This window comes from Myodes glareolus, chromosome 4 (genome assembly GCF_982192425.1).
Source record: "Myodes glareolus chromosome 4, mMyoGla1.1, whole genome shotgun sequence".
Lineage (NCBI taxonomy): Eukaryota > Metazoa > Chordata > Mammalia > Rodentia > Cricetidae > Myodes > Myodes glareolus.
Window position 1 is genome coordinate 38,862,969 of NC_142029.1, and position 13,858 is coordinate 38,876,826.

Here is a 13,858-nt window from a genome sequence, read left to right on the forward strand (position 1 = left end):
TGATCAGCGGATACCTCAGGCTTGTTGCTAGCTAACTCTTACATTTAAGTTAACCCATATTTCTATTTATATTTCTATTTATGTTTTGTCACATGGCTCACAGCATGGTACTAACCTAACACCATGTCTAGGTTTGTTTGTTTGCTTTGTGACACTGAGCACAGACAGTAGGGCCTTGTATACACTATGCAGACACTCAAATGTATCTCCAACCCTACACCTTGTATTTTAAAGGACATACACTGATAAACATTTCCCCACATCATTAAATAAATGTCTTCTTCTAAACTGATACTGTTTTATTCATGACAATCATAACTTTAAGCAACTTATTTTATTCATTTTGAGACAAGGTCAAACTATGTACCTCTGACTAGCGTCACACTTGCTATGTAGATCCTGCTAGCCTTGAACTCAAAGAGAACCAGCTGCTTCTGCCTCCCCAGGAGTGCTGGGATTAAAGGGTACACTACTACATCCAACAGAACTATAATTTTAACGATGGTATCAAGATAATTAGACTATCTCATTTTATCTTGATCTTTTAAATGTCATAGTGGCCATCTGACTACTTCTTTGATTATTTAGAGACAAGATCACACACCGTGGCATAAGCTAATCTACAACTTGCTGTAGAGAGCAGGCTGTCATCAAACTCAATGTGAGATTCTCTTGGTTTACCCTGAGTGTTGTGACTACAGGTATATGCCATCACACATGACTAAGATTATGTTTTAAAAATATTCTCAAAAGCTATTTTTTAATATTTATTTTTGTGTGAGTTTTGCCTGTATATGTGTATACAAGTACAGTATCTGCAGATACCAGAAGACGGCATTGGAATCACCTGGATCTGAAATTGCAGAGGGTTGTGACCACTAACTTCATTGGTGTTGGGAACTAAACCCAGATCCTTCGAAAGAATAGCAAGGGCTCTTATCTGCTGAGCCATCTTTCCAGCCCTGTTTTTGTAAATCTCACAAAAGCTAAACGGAAGGGTTTTAAAAAAAAAAAAAATCTCAGGGGCTGGAGAGATGGCTCAGTGGTTAAGAGCACTGGCTGCTCTTCCAGAGGTCTCGAGTTCAATTCCCAGCAACCACATGGTGGCTCACAACCAACTGTAATGAGATCTGTCGTCCTCTTCTGGCCTGCAGGCATACATGGAGGCAGAATGTTGTATACTTAATAAATAAATAAATCTTTTTAAAAAAAATTCTTGTGTGTATGTATGTGGATGTGTTGTGTGTGTGTGTGTGTGTGTGTGAGAGAGAGAGAGAGAGAGAGAGAGAGAGAGAGAGAGAGAGAGAGAGAGACTGAGATTGTGCAAGCATGTGCATGTGTTCACAGAGGTCAGGAGAGGACTTCAGGTCCCTTCAACTGGAGTTACATGAGGTCGTGAGTCGCCATACATGGGTGCCAGGGACAAACTAAGGTCCTCTGGATATGCAGCAGATTCTTAACTCCTGAGCCTCTCTCCAGCCCAAGGACATCTGCCTAGTTCAGGCTGGCCTTGAACTGGTGGTCCTGCCTCAGTTTCCCAAGGGCTGGGACCACAGGTAGGCACCAGTGATTCTGGCATTGTCTTCACATTACTGTAAAAAGAAACTCCTTTAAACAACAGTTTTATTGGCATTTATAAAGAAAGAATATTTAAGAGCACACAATACAGAATACAGAATGAGACAAAGACTGTCAGTTTGACACAAAGAAATTTGCCTTTATAAAACAAGCTGAGCTCTTCTCTTAGCACTTTATAAAACAGCAGGAGGCGGTACATAGCAAACTAGAAACAAAAGCAACATTCATCATTCTGCAGTAGGAAGACAGGGACTGCCTATTAAAGCCGAAACCAGAGCTTGCTCTACAGGAACATTCCAGGTGGAATTTAAGGCTGATTAGTCAATCTTTTAGAGCTTTTAATACGTTACTGCAGAGGTTTACATGTGAAATTTCTCAAGACATATGTAACATTTTTCCTGAAGATGTTTCAAAGTATTTACATAAAGTAACTCAAGCAATAAACAAATGACATGAACTGAAGAAAAGATTTCCTTCAGTCAAAAGGGAAGGGAAATATACCTGTTAAGCTTTTAAACACAAATTACCATCACTTTTATAAAAACTCTATTATTATTATTAGTCTCTTGGGTAACATTTACACAACACACATACACACACACACACACGGTTTATAAATCAACACATTAAAGAAGTACAGTTTCAATAAAATTGTGACCATGAAATCTACATCATACAAATTACCTTGAGAGCAGTCTGTTAGTCCAGCTGGCCTGACTTCTTAGAATAAAAGTTCATGACATTAGAGTCAGTTCTAATAACCAACCAGGACTTCAACAGCAAGAAGCATCTCTGAAAGCTTACTTTCCCCCATTAAAATGACAAGGCACTTTATGCTCATTTAAACTACTCCAGGATAGGAAAGCAGTAAGGATCCTTCTTCAGATCCTTGCACTGGAGTCAGGGCCAAGCAAGGTGCGTGTCCTACACTCACGGGCCCTGGGTTCTAGCTCAAGTACTGTTTAAAAAAAAAAAACGAAAAAAGAAATTGAGGGCCTAGCGGTGGTGGTGCACACCTTTAATACCAGCACTCAGGAGGCAGAGAGAGGTAGACCTTGGTGAGCTCGAGGCCAGCCTGGTCCACAGACCAAGTTTCACAACAGGCTCCAAAACTATGGAGAAACCCTGTCTCAAAACTCAAAAGCAACAGCAACAACAAAAACCAACCCCCCACACACAAAAAAAAAAAAGAAAAAAAAACCAAACAAAACAAATCGGCACCAAGCCATTTCTCTGTACATATGAACTGTTACCCTGTTAGGCTGGGATCATACCCAGGGTTATGTGTGCTAGGCAAACACTCCATATTCCACCAGTCACAACCCAACTTTCTAACATCTGTCATGAACTAAAATAAAATTTTGTTCCCCAATATTTTTTCAACTAAAAGTAGCTAACTTTTGTGTGTTTTTCTTAAATTTTACTTTTAGTATCTATCTAAATGCCAATGGGAAGAACAAACTATGCCCACCCAATGAAGAGCGTTTGCGGTCCTTTCTTATAATGGGCATTGCATCCCAGAAGGCAAAAACACTTCTGATCATTTCTTTAGACTACATTTCCAGAAAAAGGACTACAGGTCATGAAGGTGAACATGAGGGAAATCTCTGGAGACATACCACATTTATTTCCATTAAAAATTGTTTTGTTTGTTTTGGATGTTTTGAGACAGGGTTTCTCTGTGTAGCGCTGGCTGCCCTGGACCTCACTTTGTAGACCACGCTGGCCTCACAGTCAGATTCGCCTGCCCCTGCCTCCCACCTTATGGGATTGAAGGCATGCGCTGCCATGCCTGGAACCCGGAACCATTATAAACTTCCAACACTGTGTGTGGGCCACTGTATTTCAGTTACTACACTGTAGGAAGCACCACCCAAAGACACTCCTTACAGCTCTTAAGTTCCTAGAACAGCACCCATTTTTTTTTTAAACTTCAGTCTTGGCAGGGCAGTGGTGGTACATGCCTTTAATTCTAGCACTTGGGAGGTGGAGGCAGGCAGATCTCTGTGAGTTTGAGGCCAACCTGATCTACAAAGCAAGTTCCAGGACAGCTAAAAGAACTGTTACACAGAGAAAAATCCAAACAAAAAAATTCAGACTTTATTTTCTTTCCTTTCTTTTTTTATTTATTTTTTTTTTTGAGACAGGGTTTCTTTGTGTAGCCCTGGCTGTCCTGGAACTTACTCTGTAGACCCAGCTAGTGTTGAACTCAGAGATTTCCCTTTGTGCTGGGATGCGGGCATACATGGAGACAGAATGTTATATGCATAATAAATAAATAAATCTTTAAAAAAAAAGAATTAGTTAATAGGGGGCTGGAGAAATGGCTCAGTGGTTAAGAGCACTGACTGCTCTTCCAGAGGACGCGGGTTCAATTCCCAGCACCCACATGGCAGCTAACAACTGTCTGAAGATCCAGTTGCAGGGGATCTGACACCTTCACACCAATGCACATAAGATAAAAGTTAAATAAACCATAAAAAATATTTAAAAAGAATTAGTTAATAAGAAGCCTGAGATAATAGGCCAACCAGTTCATAATTAATGTAGAGTTCTGTGTGTTTCTTGGGACTGAACAGCTGCAGGACTGGGGAAGACAGAAACCTCTGTCAAAAGACTGGGGGGTCCTCTGTAAATTCAGGGTCAACCTGGTCTCCAGAGTGAGTTCCAGAACAGCCAGAAATACAGTGAGACCCCATCTCAAAAATTAAAAGAGAGAGAGGGGAGCCATCTCTCCAGCCCAAGAATCCTTAATGCAATAAAATAAAATATATACTTACACTATCCAAACTGTGTATTGGGACCATCCAAAGAATCCCATTGAAAAAAAAAAAAAAAAAAAGAATCCCATTGAAAATAAAATATAAAAACAACATTTAATATCATGTTTATGAATTATGTTAGTCAACACTAGAAGTAGCAAATATATTAAGATTTTTAAACTTATTTATATATTTTTAAACTATAATATTTATATATTATATATAAACTATATTTATAAACTTATAATAGGTTTCTGAAGTTCGGGTTGCGTGTAATGCACTAAGTGCTGCAGAATCCCTAAGAGGGACACAGGGATTGTCAATAGCAGAAAGATACCAGCGATAAACCATACTTTAGTGTGTATTCCAACCTTGAAAAATAAAAGAACGCATTAGTTTAGATTCTGATATTAAAACTATAAAGATCAATATTTTTATTTCTTAAATTTTCATTTGATTTCTAATCCTGCTTGGTATTTCCAAAATAATTAGTATCAATTTTTTTAAAAGATTTTACTTTTTTAAAAATCCTATGTATGTATGTGTCTGTGTGTGGGTATGTGCATATGTGGGCATCTGCTGAGGCCAGAGGAGGGCGCTAGAGTCCTTGGACCTGGAGTTAGAGGGATGTGAGAGCACATACCTTTAATCTCAAAGACTTGGGAGGCTCCAGGACAACCAAAAGAACCCTCCTCGAACAAAACAAAACAAAACATTCCAATACTATCCTTGCCCACTGCAATGGGGTCTGAGTGAGGACCAGCACTGTGTGTGCTGAGGACTGATGCAGACCAAGTGTCCTCACAAAGTGCTGCTAGGAGGAAAGTTCCATGTCGAGCAGTCATAAATCACACGACAGGAAAAACGAGCCATCACAGCCACTGTAGCAGTCACGTGCCACAGCACGGCAGCGCTGTGGGCACTTCTCTCTGCCTCAGTGTCCTCGTCCACAGAGGGAATCTCCTGTACTCAGCATTCCTCAGAGGGTTAAATAAAATCATAGTTACACAATGAATGAGAGCGATCTTGAGAATATGCTGTAGCTAATACCTCTAACCTTAAACACAAAACAAAGCCTTTGTAATCTCAGTCTTCTCTGCCCATTGTGCTATCATTTCTCAGGGCCCTTCAGAGTCAAATCTTCAAAACTCGAAGATTCTCCAGAGTCTAAGCTTCCACCACACATTCCTACTTAAACAATTCTGCTCTGGCTTCAGTCCTTCAACTGCAGTGAAATCACTTGAGCTCCCAATGACCTTTCTACTTGTGAAACGTTACAGACAGGGTGGCAACAATGGACACCAGTCAAAATGCTCCCCGAAACCCTCCTTCCCAGGCATTCACTTTGTTCTTTGTAAATTCCTGTGAAATACTGGTGCTAGGTCCATTACTGTTGTTCCTTCTCTGTGTCCTTGATCTAAAGCATTATTTAACTGCGTACATTGAAGTCTGACCATTAGTACCTAGGTGTGCTCCCCTTTCAGACAGAGGTTGAAACCTAACCTTGAATGCAAACAGCCATATTTGGGCATAAGGCTGATGGGAAGTGACTGAGGTAAAATGAGGTTATAGTCTCATAGGACTGTTGATCGCAAAATGAGATCGGGCAACAACCTGAGATTCAGTGAAAGCATGGCCACCTGTGACCTGAGAACACCCTCCCCAGAGAGCAACCCCTCCGGCCCCCATGATATCTGACTCCAGAATAGTTTTCAAGACTGTGAAAGATAAATTCCTGTTGAAGGCACTCAGTTCATAAATACCGCGCCAGCACGGTCTGGAACCACAAGTCTCGGTGGAGGTTGTCCAGGTTGAATGAAATCCACAGAGCACGAGGTTGAGGTGAAACAGCAGCTTGTTTATTGTTCTGTTGGGGCTAGCTTTTATACCATGGCAACAAATGGGGAGGGGGCTGAGAAGGGACTGTCACCTGACTTAAGGAGGGACTCTCACCTGACCCCAGTAGGGGTCAAGGACTGATCACGTGTATTTAACCTTCACCTGTCCCCAGTAGGGACTGTCACCTGACCCCAGCAGGGATCAAGGAATAATCATGTGCACTCAAACTTCCTCATTCAACTCCAGGAGCAGAGGGAAGTTATGATTCTCTGCAGATAAGCACCTCAAATGGGGGCCTTAACTAATAAATGAAAGATCCTCAGAGAGGAGTCTATAGGGGAGTTAGTTCTCCACCCAAGAACCAGAACCAATCCACTGGATGCAAAAGCATGAGGTAGTTTATTGGATACACAGGTGCCTGCGGATGCTACAGCAACCAAGTTACTGAGCATGCCGGGCTGAAGGCACATTATGTATTTATAGGGATTTGAGAGTTACATAAGAAGCTGTATAGCAAGCATTTCATTGGTTCTCAAATTGGCGGGCTTAGCTCACCCCGGGAAGGGCCCCATGTCTATTCTCAAATTTCCCCGAAAAACCACAAAGCTAGATAGAGAACCCTGCACCAAGTTGACAGTTTCAATAGAATGCCTTGGGGGTGTGGTACTCCCTCTCCTCAGCCTAGTCAGTGAGTCTGCAACCCATAGATATCCTGTTTTAGCATCGGCTGGGCAAGGGGGACTTTTCTTCTATGGCCCAGCTAAATTTCGCAGAGTCATTAGCTGAGCCTGGGGGCTTTCTTTCTATGGCTCAGTTAAGTTTCAGCAGAGTTTAACATAGTATGTGGACATGGGGGTCTTTCAAGTATGGGGAGGGGCTTTCACATTAACATTTCCTAATCTTATCAATTATCAATATGTTATATGTCTTAACATTTCACACACTAAACATATGTATTAACATGTCTGTGCTCTTAACATCTCATACATGCATGAACTAGCATCATACGACCTGGTATTCTTCAGCTTAAAAAGGGCTTTTTGATTTTCTTCAGGCTGGATGCCTGACCGCACTGGGGGCTGGATAGCGAGGCTCTACTCTTGACCCCATAGTCTGCGTTCGGGAGATAAGGTTCCGATGTCCTGTTCCAGGCTGGTATCGGGTGCTGGATCAATCTTTGACCGCGTAGTCTCTGGCCTGGTGCTAGTCTATCTCAGAATGTAGGGCCTTGGGACTCGGCTTTTCGGGTGATCAAGTCTCAGGAGACAAGGCTTTTAGTTCTTTACTCTCGAAGACGAAGCTTTGCTCTCGGGATGGCAAAGCATTCTGTCTGCTTAGAAGACGAACCTTTGCTCTCGGGATGGCAAAGCGTTCTGAAAGGCAGAGTATCTTGTCTGTTCTCGGGAGACAGACCTTCAATGTTCACTCTCAGGGAATGAGGCTTTGCATTCGGGATGCAAGGCGTTAAATGTCTGTTTTCGGGATATGAAGCTCTGTACTCGGGAGACAGAGCATTAGATGTTTAGGCAAGGCGTTTAATATTTCTGCTTTTCGGGAGGCAGGCTTGGAGGATCTCTCTTTCCACGAGGACAGATACCTGAGCCATCGTGAGAAGTGAGATAACCATTCTGCTTCAGCCCCCTCTTTTAAATCAGTTCAAAACTGCCCTTCGCTTGATTCTTCCAATAACCAGGTGTCCTAGGTTATCAATATCGACTGGCCACAGAAGGGTGGGGGTCCCTCTTGTGTGGCAAGATTATTTCATTACCACAGTTGCTGGATGCAGCCTCTCCATCTGGTAGGGACGGATGGGTGTGGCAGCCTTCAAATGGGCAATTGTTCTCTTAATATTTTACCTTAGTAATTTTCCATACCACACACAGGAAGAAATGCTTTTACATTACACCAAGTTGCATTTATTTTTATTCTATAAATTTCCTGTTCTATCTACACTACAGATTCCCCTTTCTTTATTCATTCAGAGGAATCTGGTTCCACGCTCATTACACATCCCCAGCGTTCAATAATCAGAAGCGCTCTGAATTTGCTTGGAGGATTACTCTAGGCTACAAGGCAAATTTCAAAGAGCATGGTCTACATGAGACTTTATCCCATTAAAGAAAGAAATCAATAAAAGACTTAACTTCAAACGTAAAAACAATTAGCAAGTCAAAATAAAGGGAATCCTTTTGTTTCAGGAAGAGCTTCTAAAATCCATAATGTAGCTTTCAAGGGAGTTTATTTTATCTGGTTAAGACCAATATATGCACAGCAGATCTGATTTCAAGAAGAGTTCTCTGGGAATTGATGGGTATTGGCAAAGCATTCTCAGCAGCAACGTTAACTATTTTCTCCACCCAGTCCCACCTCCAGTTGTAGCGGCAAAATGAAATCAGAAATCAGACGGGTTGTATGTTCAAAGACAAAAAGGTTTTCAGACCCCAAGCATGAGAGGGCAGACAAAGGGATTCTGCCAACTAGCTTAGGAAAGGGTAGAGGTGCTGGACCCTCCTACCTTTACTTTTTGAAGTTTCCAAACACACAAGGGAACCGAGACGAGGATGGAAATTAAGTAAATAAGTACGAGCAGGGGTCGGATCCATCGCCTCCAGTTGTTCCGATCACAGACACAGGTCATTTTCATAAACAAATTAGTTTTGAACAGCTCAAAAAACGAACCAAGCCGAGATTTTGGTGCCTTCTCTTTTTGGTTTTTCTTCTTCTCTGGCTCTCTACAGGGGAAAATTCAGCAGCCGCTTGCACCGCATTCTCGGCTGTGGTTGCGGCTGCCAAAGTGGCGACCACTCGGGGTGCTCGCAGATGCTGGCTGCATCCTCGCCGGCTAACCAGCATGCACCCGGTCCACCACGGTGCAGTCGCTGCTCACTTGAGGGTTGCCTAAAGTCTTGGCTGCACCATGGCCCCGACAGCCGGGGTGACCTGGGGGATCCCACCTGCAGATGGAAGCCAGTGACTCCCTCCCCCCTGCTCTGGCAGGCGAGTCTCCCCCCCACCACCCCCACCCCGGAGGACCCGGCCCGTGACTTCCTCACCCACGCTTCTGGAATTTCCACAGAACTTCAAAAGAAATGAGTCCACTTGCGGCGTTCCTGTTCAGATGTTCAACACCAACGACCTGCAGGGAGTTTCAAGCTAGGCAAACCCTGTCCAGTAACATCAAGCCTTTATGATTGGTCAGCTACAGATGAAGGCATGACTGTTACCTAGGTTACCGGAGGGCGGGGCGAGGGATGCAGGAGAGGGTAGCAGAGGACTAGTGGTTTCCCTGACTTGCTGGGTCTTAGTGGAGCCTGAGGGGGGTTCCGGAAGTTGTAGGAACTGAAACCCTTTCAGAAACACCTTCTTCATTCTTTAGACTTTATTCCACCTAACAGAAAGCTTTAGTGAACACTGTGGAGCGGAACTTGAGACAGCCTTTTTCTCAGACGGTTCCCCAGTTGTCTTTAGGAGTGGAATTGGGAGCCAGCTGGAAAAAGACTAGGAAACTCGCTTAGATTTTAGTCAGTTGCTAGAGTTTGAGCCCTAAGGAGGAATTTGTCTGCATAATTTCTGAACCGAGTAGGAAAGTCATTTTAAAAAAAAAGGCTCATTTGGAAGTAACTGCCAATATATGTTCACATTTGGAACTTGTGTTAAAAAGTCCTACTCACTGGCATTCTGACACCATATTCTATGCACTCAGCTTTTAACTGTATAGGTTTGCAAATAAAACAATAGCAAATGGGATCGTAAAGTCTTTCTAAATCAAGGGAACAAGCAAACATTAGTGTCCAATTAGATGCATGAATATGGCCTATAATGTCATTTTCTACGTTCTTTACCCATATTATATGAGTTGATCTGCACAGAAGCACCGAGAGACAGGGAGTTTCCACTTCACAGGTGATCTCCACACCAGTGCCAACAGACAGGCAGTTTCCAGGTGAGAAGTTTCAAGTGACGGATTTGCCCAAACATTTTCTCTGACCTTAGATTCTGCTTGATGTTTAAATACTTGGTTTGTCATCACCCGAAACCGGGGCAATTCTGCCTGTTGGTCACATGGGCAAAATGATGTGGGCCCAAGTCTCCTGGAGATACAAATGGAATAGTACGTATATTCCTGTCACTCTGTGACCCAGAGCCTGGAGACTGACTTCCACAATCCTTCCCCATTTCTTTTGAGATCTCCATTTTACAACTTCTCCTTAAAGGGGCACTACAACTTTTGTTTGGTTTAAACTAAAATAGTTGGTTAGGGGGAAATTCCTAATCACTAATGAAAATACCTCACACACTGTTGTTCAGAAAATAAGAGAAAGCTCTTGCTCTACAACCAAATGTTCTTAATGTTTACTTCTTGGTCAATGACAGTTTTTTTTGGATAGGCTGTCTAACACGGGTTGTTTCTGTATGTTCAGTCACACACATTCTTTGTTGCCTATGGTTGTCTTTCCCATTCTTTCTCACAGAAAACCATTTTTTTTACAAAATTTCTGAAATATATCTCAACACTTCAGCACCATCGTTCATGTTTTGTTACAGCCATTACATGTTTGTCTGTTTTTCTTAGACTGTGAGTTCCTCAGAAAAAACTAAAATTCTTGAACCATTAAGAACTATTATTAAAAATGGGGCAATGAAGAGACAGAGGTGTCAGATGCAGGTGGGATTTTGCATGTGTTTTTAAGCTGGAGTTCATTTTTGGTGAAACTTCTACCCAACAGTAGAGAAGTCAGAAATATTGAGTTTTTCACTTAAATATGTTCTCTCATAAAGGCTTTTTTTTTTGCTTTATTTCAAAGATGTTACTTCTTTCCTTCCTTCCTCCCTCCCTCCCATCCTCCCTTCCTTTCTTTCTTCTTCCCTCCTTCCCTCCCTCCCATTCTCTTGTCCTTCCTTTCTTCCTCCCTTCCTTTCTAGTCTCTGTGTGTAGACAGACTGGCCTAAAATTCATAGACACCCACCTGGTTTCTACTTCTCCAGTGCTAGTTTTAAGAGTATGTGCTACTATGTCCCACAGTTGATAGTCCCTGACTTTAAAGCAAGATCTGCTGACTTTACAGGGCTCTGCAAAGAATTCAGAGAGAGAACAAGGGCCTGTAAAACCAGGGACTGAAAATAAAGTCCCCACCCATGTCACTAGGTGGATAGAGGTGGAGACCCTGGCCCCTCGCTTTTGTTCTGCTCTGGTTTCCCATGCAGTCTTCTCATTCTCTCCTGAGTAGCTGCATCTTTGCCTTGCCTAGCTCATTCCTAATGTAGTTCTCATACCACAGAAATATAATTTTATATCACACACACACACACACAAACACACACACACACACACACACACACATAAAGTGATGGGAAACCAAATTTTAAGGGGGTAGGTGTCAGAGCCTAACTCCAGAGTCAGACAGTTATGCCTAGCACAGTGTGGTGCAAAGAAGGAGCGGCGATAAGAATGCCATGAAGCCAAGTCAATGGCCAGTCACTGAGGATCCACTTTACAAAGCAGAAGGGACACACACGCGCATACATACACACTGACAAAGCTAACTAGTGGGCTGCCAGTCTGCTCTCCTGCCCGTGGAGGGAGGGTTACTAGGAAAAAATAACCATGTCCTGGGTCCTGTAAAACTCCTTCCACAGGACTGGAGAGATTGCTCTTCCAGAGGTCCTGAGTTCAATTCCCAGCAGCCACATATGATGCTCTCTGCTGGCGCGCAGGCTTATATGCAGACAGAGCACCATATATATAATAAACCTATGAAAGAGAAATCTTGATTGAGGGAGCCATTATGGGGTTAGTAAGAAACCTGACCCTAGAGAAATTCCCAGGATTTCACAAGGATGACCCCAGCTAAGACCCTGAACAATAGAGGAGAGGGTGCCCGAACTGGCCTTGCCCTGTGGTCAAACTGATGGATATCTTAAATATGACCATAGAACCTTCATCCAGCAACTGGTGGAAACAGAGGCAGATACCCACGTCGGAGCACAGGACTGAACTCCCAAAGTCCAGGTGAAGAGAGGGAGGAATGAGAATATGAGCAAAGATGCCAAGACCATGATGGGTTTACCCGCTGAAACAGTCTACCTGAGCTAATGGGTGAAGAGGGACACTAAAAAAGAAATTCCACACTAGCTCAGAATTGAGTATAATAAAAGGTTATTTATTTAGGGGTAGACTTACAGATCAAATCCTCTGCTTGAACAAGGAACAGCAACCAAATCCAGCAGCTGGAAAAGAGAGACCATACTCACGCTTATATCAGCATATATAGTATATGAGGCCACGCCCAAGTGGGCAGGTAACTTGAAGGCTATTGGCTGCAGGAATTCCTACAGCAAATGTGAGTTCACCAACACCAGTCGGACTGGGAAGGAACAAGCATAGGTCCAAACTGAATGTGGTTGACAGTTGCAAAGCTGGAGCAGAATGAGGGGCCATTGTCAGTGGCACCAGGATTTATCCCTACTGCTTTTACTGACTTTTTGAGAACCTGTTTTCTTCGGATGGATACTTTGCTCAGCTTAGATATAGTGGTGGTGGTGGGGGGGGGCGGGGTCTTGGACCTTCCCCAAAGCAATGTGCCTTACTCTCTCTGAGGAGTGGATGGGAGGTGGTAGCGTGGGAGGGTATGTGGAGGGAATGGGAGGAGGGGAAGGAGTGGTAAATTGGATTTGGTATACATAATGAAAAAAGATGGTTTGTTTTCTTTATTAAAAAAATTATAAATCTTTTAAAAAAAAACCTTCCTTCCACGTGACATATCAAGTTAATAAATCATAAGCAATATAACCCATTCATTGAGAGGTTGCCCTTTCACGTGTCCTCCACACATCCAGTGACGCTGGATGGCCTGGCTCAGACGCTGCAGTTTGTCCTTGTCTCGGGGTTCACTGAAAGCAGGTGAGTATTATGGGTTTTAGAGCTTGGTGCATTGTGCCTCAATGCAGTCACACGCCATGGAACCTAAGGTGGATGGAAGGTGTACTCCAAGGCCAAAGTATTTCATGGCTGGTGCATGTGTTGAAACCTCTGTCATCGGTTGTGGCTTGAGTCTGAAATGCCAGTTTTGAATGTTTGCCCGCTCGCTGGTGGTGCTGTTTTTGGGAACCTGTGGAGTCTGTAGGAAAAAGAGCCTCCCTGGTAGAAGCAGTCAAAGGCAAGGGCTTTGTGGGTTACACCTGCCGCTGCTACTGCCCTGAACTCTGGGGTCTCCACCATGTGTGTCTCATGCCATCAACTCAGCTGCCGTACCATGCTCTCTGTGAGCTGATGGATGGGACCCTCAGGAACCACGAACCACAGTAAGTCTTCCCTGAAGTCAATTCACTCAGGCTTTGTGGTCACAGCAACATCAGAAAACTAACAGACCCTGCCAGCGAGCCACATGCGGCCCCGCCGTGGGCGGCCAGGCAGCTGCGGGTAGCGTGTCGCACCCAGCTCCAAGCCCGTCCGGTTCTGGCCCAGTCCCTTCACCTGTTCGGCCACAGCCCTGAACAAGCACGACCCGGCCTTGGCGACCAATTTCCGATACAAGCCCAGTTTGAGCAAATAGGCGTCCATGGGCGTCGCATCCTCCAGCGGCCCCACACCGCCCTGGTCCGCGCCGTTGGTTGTGCCAACGGCTGCCTCCACGTTGCCGGTCCGCTACGGGGTGGGCGGCGCGAACTAGCCCCACGTG

General features: G+C 43.8%; 1 protein-coding gene across 1 annotated transcript; it reads right to left on the reverse strand.

Moving 5' to 3' along the window:
• Positions 1–4,573: 4,573 nt before the first annotated feature.
• On the reverse strand, positions 4,574–10,955 carry LOC148122243 (transmembrane protein 184C-like). Its single transcript, XM_087905918.1, has 2 exons — positions 8,695–10,955; positions 4,574–4,711 (listed from the first exon to the last, which is right to left on the reverse strand). Exons 1-2 carry the CDS (start codon positions 8,821–8,823, stop codon positions 4,574–4,576), a joined length of 267 nt encoding a protein of 88 aa, XP_087762044.1. The 5' UTR covers positions 8,824–10,955.
• Between the last annotated feature and the right edge of the window lie 2,903 nt (positions 10,956–13,858).

Excerpts from the sequence above, each read along its gene's own strand:
- LOC148122243 (XM_087905918.1), bottom strand. The coding sequence starts at position 8,823 with ATGAAAATGACCTGTGTCTGTGATCGGAACAACTGGAGGCGATGGATC. Across the intron at positions 4,712-8,694 it reads GGAAACTTCAAAAAGTAAAG|GTTGGAATACACACTAAAGT; the intron begins GTAGGAGGGTCC and ends TTATTTTTCAAG.